A 9,710-nucleotide genomic window follows, 5' to 3' on the forward strand; every position below is an offset into this window, starting at 1 on the left:
CAGTGTTTGAGACTTTCAGATGCGTTCTGGACCACGTGTTGTGGAAGCGCGTGGGATTTTGAAGCTGTGAGCGACTGACATGTCGCAGGATGGTTGGGGCGTAAACTTTCACGCGTGTAGAAGAAGCGTGTGGAAAAATTTCCACTTTCGTGCTCCAACAGGTGTGAATGGTAGTTTTGATGTTTCGGTGCTTGTCCAGATGAGTGTCCCTTTTATCAAAAGGAAAGAGATATCTAGTGTTATGCATTTATCGTAACCAGCTGAGACTGGGTGACTTGTGAGTAGATCATGCGGCTCTCTATTTTTTGAGAAATTCCTAATTTGATGAGTCAAAATGCTAAAATGCTTTTTTTTTACCCTCCAACTAGCTCTCATTTTGCTGAAAATTTTAGAGAGATTCTAAGTTTCATTTCATTTTATATAAAATATTTTTAGCATCAAATATATTTTAGAGAAAATAATTAATTTTATATCGTTAGATTAAGATTCTTAAAATAATGTTATACTATTTGGTTACATTGAAATTCTTTATATTAAAAATAATAAGGTATAAAATAAGATAAACAAAAATGCTTGCAGTGACAACAATGATAAAGAAAACCAAAAAAATTGGTGTTAATGATAATTATGACAGTAACATAAATTTATTAGGATTTTCAACAATTTACTATTTAGTAATTTAGTTAGTATATTATGAGATAATTTATTTCAGATTTATTTGACCAAACAAATTTCGAATTGTTTGATTACTTATTCAGACAAATGAGTTTTATATGAGCTATCTCACACATATTTATCCAAATTGCTAACAATTTAAGTGAAAATACAATAAGGAGGGGGGCATATGGATATTAGTAATGGCATGGAAGAATGAAGATGAAAATATAATGTTAATTTCCCCTAATTCAGTTTAAAGAAAAATGCTATCCATTTTTGTTAATATAAATTGTCATTAATTAAAAAAAGCTGTGTTTTATCAATAGATATTAATTGTATTGGAAAAACAAAGACATATTACCTCAAAACAAGCCAAAACAAAATGAATATGTTTCTTAGATGAGTAATGCTACATATTATATTCACATATGATTCATATTTCATTGCACTTTTTTATTTAAGGGGAAAATATAAAAAAGCCCCCCAAACTACAAGCTATTTTCGATTTAGCCCCCTAATGTTCCAAATGTGATAAAGTAGCCCCCTAAACTATCAAACTATTGCATTTTGGCTATTTCGTTAGTCAAAACCGTCAGTTTGGACGGAAACTGCAAAACGACGTCGTTTTGTTATGGGTAAGTTACTACAATGCCCTTTTATGAAAAAAAAAAAATAAATAAATAAATTGGGAAAAATATAAAAAAAAAAACCCCCCAAACTACCAGCCGTTTTCATTTTAACCCTCTAATGTTCAGAAAGTGATAAAGTAGCCCCCAACAAAACGACGTCGTTTTTTAGTTTCCGTCCAAACTGACGGTTTTGACTAACGGAGTGGCAAAAATGCAATAGTTTGGTAGTTTGGGGGCTAGTTTATCACTTTTGAAACATTAGAGAGACTAAATCAAAAACGGCTGGTAGTTTGGGGGGGTTTTTTATATTTTTCCCTTTATTTAATGTTTGGGGCCTTGCACCCATTCTCATTAGGCCGAATCCCGCTATTTTTATGATGTTGTGAATAATTATTCTTGATATATATGAATCTATCTTTTATATAATTAGTCTAAGCTTTCAAGCATTTATTATGAATTTTAGAAGATGGTTCAAACCCAATTTCCTGAAATATAAAAAAAGGTAAAAAAATGTAAAAAAGCCTCACAAACTATCAGTCGTTTTCGATTTAGCTCACTAATGTTTCAAAAGTGATAAAGTAGCCCCCAAACTACCAAACTATTGCATTTTGGCCACTCCGTTAGTCAAAACCGTCAGTTTGCACGGAAACTGCAAAATGACGTTGTTTTGTTATGGGTAAGTTACTACAATGCCCTTTTATGAAAAAAAAAATTGGAAAAAAATATAAAAAAGCCCCTCAAACTACCGGCCGTTTTAATTTTAGCCCATAATGTTCAGAAAGTGATAAAGTAGCCCCCAAACAAAACGACATCGTTTTGCAGTTTCCGTCCAAACTGACGGTTTTGACTAACGGAGTGGCCAAAATGCAATAGTTTGGTAATTTGGAGGGCTAATTTATCTCTTTTAAAACATTAGAAGGCTAAATCGAAAACGGCTAATAGTTTGGGGGGCTTTTTTATATTTTTCCCTAAAAAAAAGTTTGTTGGTTCTAATAATGTTATGGAATGACACTCTCAAACAAAATGACAAAATGTAAGTCTACTTTTTCTTACTACTCTCAAACAAAATGATACAATAGAATAAACTTGAAAATAGATATATGAACCAAAAAATATATTTCATTGTGTTTTAAATTATTACAGGAAGAGCTTATTTACAATTGAATGAGGAATGTTAGGTGCTTTCATAGTGTTTTTCTCGTGTCCTTTTAGTCCTAGGTGAATATTATTTTATTAAAAAAAACAAAAAACAAAAAACAAAGTGGTCCTTATGCATCTCGCTTTATATTTTTTTAAAAAATATCCACGTAAGACCATGAGTACACGAAGTGAACACAAAAAAAGCACCTAACATTTTCCATAGTTAAATAGGTCAGTTAAAATAAGAAATACAATCAAGTAATTAATAAACAGTATTACATAATAAAATCAACCTATACATGAAAATATAATCAACTTAGACAAAGAAACAAAGAAACAAATCAAATTGACAAATAAGAAAAATATCAAAATATATTTAACAATGCCAATCATAGTATTAATGGATGAGGGTAGTTATTTTTGGTTTGTACTTTATTTTAGGGTTAATTTTATTTTCTCCCATCAACTACAGCGCATTGTCACTTTGCCTTTCATAAACTACTAACTCTACTGCATGGCCCCATCAAACTACAATTTTGTGTCTAAAACTCATATTCTGTCAATCAAAAATGTTAACTCAGATGGTCAAAGTGACAATGAGTTGTAGTTCATGGGGGCAAAATGATAATGCGTTGTAGTTTATGTGAGTAAAGTGACAATGCATTGTAATTCACGGGGGTAAAGTGACAGGTTGACCGTCTGAATTAACGCTTTTAATTGACAGAATGGAGTTTTGAGTATAAAATGATAATTTAATAGGGTTAGACAGTAAGGTTGATAGTTCATGGGACAAAATGACAATGCGATGTATTTGATGAAAAAAATGTAATTGCCCTTTATTTTATTTTGGCTTCGGACCCTTGGCCGAATTCGGACGAGAGATGCGCATGAAAATAAAACCCCAAAAAGGATAGTAACGGTCACTTGTACCCAACGGTCACAAATTCAAATTCGAGCATTCTCATACCAAACATAGCAAAAAGTTAAAGAACCCAAAATTCTCCTACCATTTTCCTCTCCTCTAGACCCCGATCATTTCTTGCTGCAAGAAAAGCTATTCCGTCGCCGTGACTCAAGATTTTCCCAGTTGCCAAACATTGAGAAGTCCAATTTCCATGGAAGAGATCCCATTCAACACTTTTCACCAGCACCCAGAAACCCTGGGTCCAGATTCGTCAGTCTCCGGGGCCTTTGACTGGGAAAAAGTTGAACCTTTGAGTCAAGAATCGAAAGATTCTGCCATGAATGATGAGGGCGACGAGTCTTTGGTGGATTCGATGCTTTGTGACTCCAGATCAAGACTAATCCCTTCCGGGTTTACCAAATCCAACTCAACAGGTTAGTTTTATTAACCTCAAGATTTAGTCTTGGTCTGGTTACCAAGAAAATGAGGGATTAGAAGAAATTTAATGATGGGTCTTTCGTTTTTCATTAAATAGGACGCCAGAAGCAAGAAACCTCAAGCAAATTGTGTGATAAAGTTATTTGAATTAGTGGATTTCATTTTCTTTTCTCTTGAAACTAAAGAAAAATGAACAAATTTGAATGAGGGTTAGATTTTTACTATATTTCTCAGCAGGACTAGGGGTCTATATGTTATTTTGACGAATTTGCTCTGCAAATATATGAAACCCTAGGACGTCCAATTTACATCAGTTATTATCAGTTAGTGTCAGTAATAATATAAGTGTTTGTATTCCATGGTTTATATTGAAATTGAATTTGGTTTTTTTCTTTTCAATAGTTGTGCCCGCTTTACAAAAAAAAAATGTTAATGCTTTTGTTTAGTTGTAAATGTCAGATAACCCCTGTTGATTGTCGTACTTTAGTGCATACCATATATGATCTATTTATGGATTTTCCCCGAAATTAAACACAGGCTAAAACTTTTGAGCTTTCTTAGTGGATTGGAAAGTCATTTCTTGGGGGTGGGGGGGACTTGGAAAAGTTTAGTATTTAATTTATTATTGCCTTCTTGAACCAGAGGAATGTGTGATGTTTGTAAATGCTGGAGGTGAGGCTCCAAATGAGGTAGATTCCAGCACGAAATTTGTGGGTGACACATATTGTGAAGGAGGGAATGTTTTCCGAACCAACGAGCCAATAACTGAGGCTGGAGATTGTCCATTTATATATCAGTCCGCACGATTGGGAAACTTTTGCTATCGTTTCAATGATCTTCCTCCTGGAGACTATTTTTTTGACCTACATTTTGCAGAGATCATAAACACAAATGGACCTAAAGGAATGAGGGTATTCAACATATACATCCAGGAACAAAAGGCAAGTAAATTTAAGCAAAGGTCCAAGCTTCTGTACATGTGATTGTGCCAGTAAACTGACTATAGTATTATTCTGGGTGTTCTCGTTGTTGGTGAATGTGGCAGGTTCTATCAGACTTTGATATTTTCTCTGTAGTTGGAGCCAACAAGCCGTTGCAGCTGGTTGACCTGAGGGTCTCGATGAAGGAGAATGGAGTAATCGTAATAAGATTTGAAGGAGTCAATGGAAGCCCAGTAGTTAGTGGAATTTGTATTAGGAAAGCACCAAAGGTGTCAGGTAATTTTATTTGCATTTCTTTTGTTTGCTTTTGCTATTTAGTGGAACATGAATGTCATTTATGAACATTTCCAGGCATGTTTAATTTATTTTATGGTTTGAGTACAGTTCCTCAGGTTAAAAAAGAATACCTTAAATGTAACAAGTGTGCTGCTGAGATAGAAGTTCCTTCAGCCCAGGTTATACGCAATTTACGTGAACAGTTGAAGCATTAAAGCTTTTTTAATTGTTGCTTACATGGTCTGTGAATTTGGGGTTTGCAGAAGAAACTTATGCAAATGAAGTCCACCATAAAATACGAGAAGAAGATAGAGGAACTCACCATGCAGTGTCAGGGAAAGAAAAAAGAATGCTACGAGGCTTGGATGTCGTTGACTGCAGCAAATGAACAGCTGGACAAGGTCAGGATGGAACTTGACAATGCGACATTTAAGACACTGTCTCTAGGTGAGCTTCAAATGTTTAGTATCTTTCGAATATAATAGAATGAGAATGCTTCAGCAAAGTCAATGAATAACCCAATCTATTCTTAATGACTGAATTATGTAAATGTACTTTACATGAACGAAACATTTGTTTAAAGTTCTGCATTCTAATAAATGTTGTCATTAGCAATATTGTATTCGCAATAAGTCAGTACTGGCAAGATTCTTGAGCAATAGTAACATCATGAGTGATGGTGATCCTAGATTGAAGTATTTCACACATTCTAGGCAGAACTCACCTGCTAGTGTTAATTACTTATCCATTACAGGCAAAAAAATAAATGGATGAGGAAAGGATCCATTAGATTAGTGGGTAGTGTTTTTAAGTCAGGTTTGCCTCAGAATCACTACCAGGACACTCTCTCTTTAAGTTCAAAATACAGGTTATCGAAGGCTTTCTTCTCTCTTGAAAATAATAACCTTTCTCTCATCTTTTGTTTTTTGTTTTTCTCTGTTAGATCAAACTGTAGAGAAACAAGCTGAAAATCTGAGGAATATCTCCAGCAGGTATGAGTATGATAAGAAGCACTGGGCAGCGGCAATCAATAGTTTACATGAAAAAATAAAGGTGTGTAATAGAATGCTATTGGGGCTTACATATCAAAATCATCCTAAAACCAGTTTTAATCGAACTTCATTTTAAGTTGTGATTAAGCATTTCTACAACTGGTTTGTTTTTTAGGTGATGAAAAGAGAGCATGCCCAGCTTTCTCATGAAGCTCATGATTGTGCCGATTCCATTCCTGAGTTGAATAAAATGGTTTTTGCAGTTCAGGCTTTGGGTACGTTTGAGTTAGAAATTAACATTGTAAGTTGGTAAATGTTTTGGCTGCATGGACTCATTAAATCACTCTGCAGTTGCACAGTGTGAAGATCTCAAAGTGAAGTACAACGAAGAGCAAGCTAAGAGGAAGAAACTTTTTAATGAAGTTCAGGAGGCTAAAGGCACGTCTCACTTTTATGCTAAATAAGCAAGTTATTTTTATGTATATTTTTCATGATTTTAACCCTCACTATTTATACCTTATACATACCAGGGAATATCAGGGTTTTCTGCCGCTGTCGTCCATTAAGTAAAGAAGAGATATTGACTAGCTGTACAACAGTTGTAGACTTTGATGCAGCAAAGGATGGATGTCTTGGAATTCTGACCACTGGCTCCATCAAAAAGTCTTTCAAATTTGACAGAGTTTACACACCAAAAGATGATCAAGGTATATATTTATGTGTCTTTTGGTTGATACACTAGCAATATTTTGATTTGTGAAATGTGTTTTAAGAGTTTTTGCATTGGTTTTTTTTTTATAGTTGATGTGTTTGCGGATGCTTCGCCAATGGTGACATCAGTGCTAGACGGCTACAATGTGTGTATATTTGCCTATGGGCAAACAGGAACAGGAAAGACATTTACAATGGAGGGTACCCAGCAGAATAGAGGAGTAAATTATAGGACTCTTGAGCTTTTGTTTAACATTGCTAAGGAAAGGAGCGAAACTTTTACATACAACCTATCAGTTAGTGTTCTTGAAGTTTATAATGAGCAGATAAGAGACTTGTTGGCTACATCTCCAGCATCGAAAAAGTAAGATTGATGTTTCCTTCTTTAAATGCATACATGCAGCCAAGCTAGTAAAGCTTTGGAAGCATACTAGACTTAATGGCTTGAAATAATTGAGATAAAAATTTCCGGTGAAGAAGTCTTACTAAAATTTTTATTTTGAGTATTAGGTTGGAGATAAAGCAAGCTTCTGAAGGATTTCATCATGTTCCGGGAATTGTAGAAGCCAAAGTTGATAGCATTAGGGAAGTCTGGAGTGTGCTGCAGGCCGGAAGTAATGCTAGAGCTGTTGGAAGTAATAATGTGAATGAGCATAGTAGTCGATCTCATTGGTACCAAGTTCTATTGCCTTTTCTCATTGTGCATAACCACAAAAATCTTTGCTTTAATTTATTACATGTTCTCTCTCATTATTGATTGGCCATACTTTTCAGCATGCTTTGTATAATGGTAAGAGCAAAGAACTTGGTGAATGGGGAGTGCACCAAAAGCAAGCTTTGGCTTGTAGATTTGGCAGGTAGTGAGAGGCTTGCGAAAACTGATGTGCAAGGGGAGCGCCTGAAGGAAGCACAAAATATAAATAGATCACTTTCAGCTCTTGGAGATGTCATATCTGCTTTGGCAACTAAAAGTAGTCACATCCCATACAGGTATGAATTACATCTTGCCTTTATGTCATTCCTCTATCATAATTCACATTTGATTTTAACAATGTTTGTTTTTCTGTTTCAGAAACTCCAAATTGACACATTTACTTCAAGACTCATTAGGTAAATTTGAGTCAGTCGAGATATAGGAGTGTGTTTTTGTTTTTTAGAGGTGTAAGAAATTTGGCTTGTCATGTCCATGCTATCAGTATCAGAGTGTAGAAAGGCTAAATTATCTTTTGAGCTTTTGATCTTGCAGGCTTTATTGCTTCTGCTTCATGTAGTTGTTATATATATGTGTGTTGCAGGGGGGGACTCCAAAACTTTGATGTTTGTACAAATCAGTCCTTCGGACCAGGATTTGGGTGAGACTTTGAGTTCTTTAAATTTTGCATCTCGGGTTCGAGGGATTGAGTTGGGCCCTGTGAAGAAGCAGATTGATACTAGCGAGCTTCAAAAGGTGAAAGCTATGGTAAGTCTTGTGAACTCTACTTCGATTTTTTGTTCAGTTCAAGTTTAAATATCTATTTTCCTACTCTTTTTTATTTTTATTATTTTTTTTATAATAGCAGCAATGATTAAGTTTTATTTTTTAATTTATTTATTCATTTTCATAAAAGCTTGAAAAGGCAAGGCAAGAATCCAAATCCAAAGATGAATCTTTAAGGAAGCTAGAAGAGAACTTACAGAACCTAGAGAGCAAGGCAAAAGGCAAAGATCAGTTTTACAAAAACTTACAGGAAAAGATCAAAGAACTTGAAGGGCAGATTGAGTTGAAGACAGTCATGCACAGCCAGTCTGAGAAACAAGTTTCGCAATTATCTGAGAGAATTAAAGGGAGGGAGGAAATCTGCAGCAATCTCCAGCAAAAGGTTGCTTTCCAATTTAATTATAGTAGATATCCTGCTTCCTTTTTGTTTTTTGCTAATTTGGCTAATTTGAAATTAATTTCTTCTAAAGGTCAAAGAGTTAGAGATCAAGCTTATAGGACAACAGCAGTCAGAATCTGCATCTTTCCAGCAGAAGGTTAGTGTACCAAAATTTTAAAATCTCTGTTTTTTGAACACAAATAATTTGGTAGGTGGTAGCTTTTATTTTATTTTGTATCAATATTTTTCCTTGAAATCAAGTCTTGAGGATAGTAGACTTCTACTATCACACTAAACAGTATTTGTGACCAAATGATAGTGGTTCTTGGATGTTCAGAATTTGGGTTATTTCTTGTCAACCAATTGTGATGATGTCAAAAGAAAAGCTGGAATTGCTAACCAATATTTTACTTCAAGCAGGTTAAGGAGCTTGAAAACAAGCTCAAAGAGCAATTGCAAGAGTCAGAGTCTCATACTATCATCCTTCAACACAAGGTTGTAAAACAATTTCACTTAGTGGTGTTAGTGCATATGTTTATGAGCTAATAGAAAGTCAAAATTAACGATGTTGTATGCCTGTTTACTTCAGGTGGATGAGCTGGAGAGAAAGCTGAAAGAGCAGGAACAAAATTCAGAGTCCGTCTTACTTCACCAAAAGGTCTTCTTTTCCCTTTAATTTTGAATAAAAACACTGTGATTGAAGTATATCTATTAGCTAATTTTATTTTACAATTGAGTTTGTTATGAAATATTTCTTGAAGAAGTTTCATTGTGTTACAATTTTTATCATTATTTGAAGAGGTTGAAACGATCATATATTATTCTAATTCATGAATCCATGATTCTTTTCCAAATAAGAGAAGATTGTATACGGGTTTGGATCCCGGTCATAATATCATGCATTATGTCATTGCCATGGCCTACAAGAAGGGAATTTGAAAATAATCTATTTGACATGTTATGGCAGATTAAGGAGCTTGAAAACAAGTTGAGGGTGCAAGAGCAACAATTGCAGTGTACTCATGATTGCACTGATGTAGTTAGGGCTACTCCTAATGAAGGAAAAACCTATATAAGAGATGAATTCATGAATGAGATTGAGCATCGTATACTGAGAAGTTCAAATTCAGTAAACCGCTCAATGAATCAAGGGTCTGTAAGAGGAA

At 34.6% G+C, this 9,710-nt stretch overlaps 1 protein-coding gene across 1 annotated transcript; it reads left to right on the top strand.

The window, feature by feature from the left end:
* Nucleotides 1–3,370: 3,370 nt before the first annotated feature.
* On the top strand, nt 3,371–9,710 carry LOC132171421 (Di-glucose binding protein with Kinesin motor domain-containing protein; the record flags this gene model as incomplete). Its single annotated transcript, XM_059582732.2, is given in 19 exon segments — nt 3,371–3,764; nt 4,411–4,709; nt 4,814–4,985; nt 5,094–5,164; nt 5,249–5,432; nt 5,929–6,038; nt 6,153–6,252; nt 6,329–6,415; nt 6,508–6,684; nt 6,779–7,052; nt 7,199–7,360; nt 7,463–7,678; nt 7,761–7,798; nt 7,984–8,147; nt 8,296–8,547; nt 8,636–8,701; nt 8,965–9,039; nt 9,134–9,202; nt 9,512–9,710. Coding segments are annotated over 19 exon segments (2,938 nt in total), but the record flags the coding sequence as incomplete, so codon positions are not given.

The sequence above is a fragment of the Corylus avellana genome, chromosome 1 (assembly GCF_965113065.1).
Source record: "Corylus avellana chromosome 1, dhCorAvel1.hap1.2, whole genome shotgun sequence".
Classification (NCBI taxonomy): domain Eukaryota; kingdom Viridiplantae; phylum Streptophyta; class Magnoliopsida; order Fagales; family Betulaceae; genus Corylus; species Corylus avellana.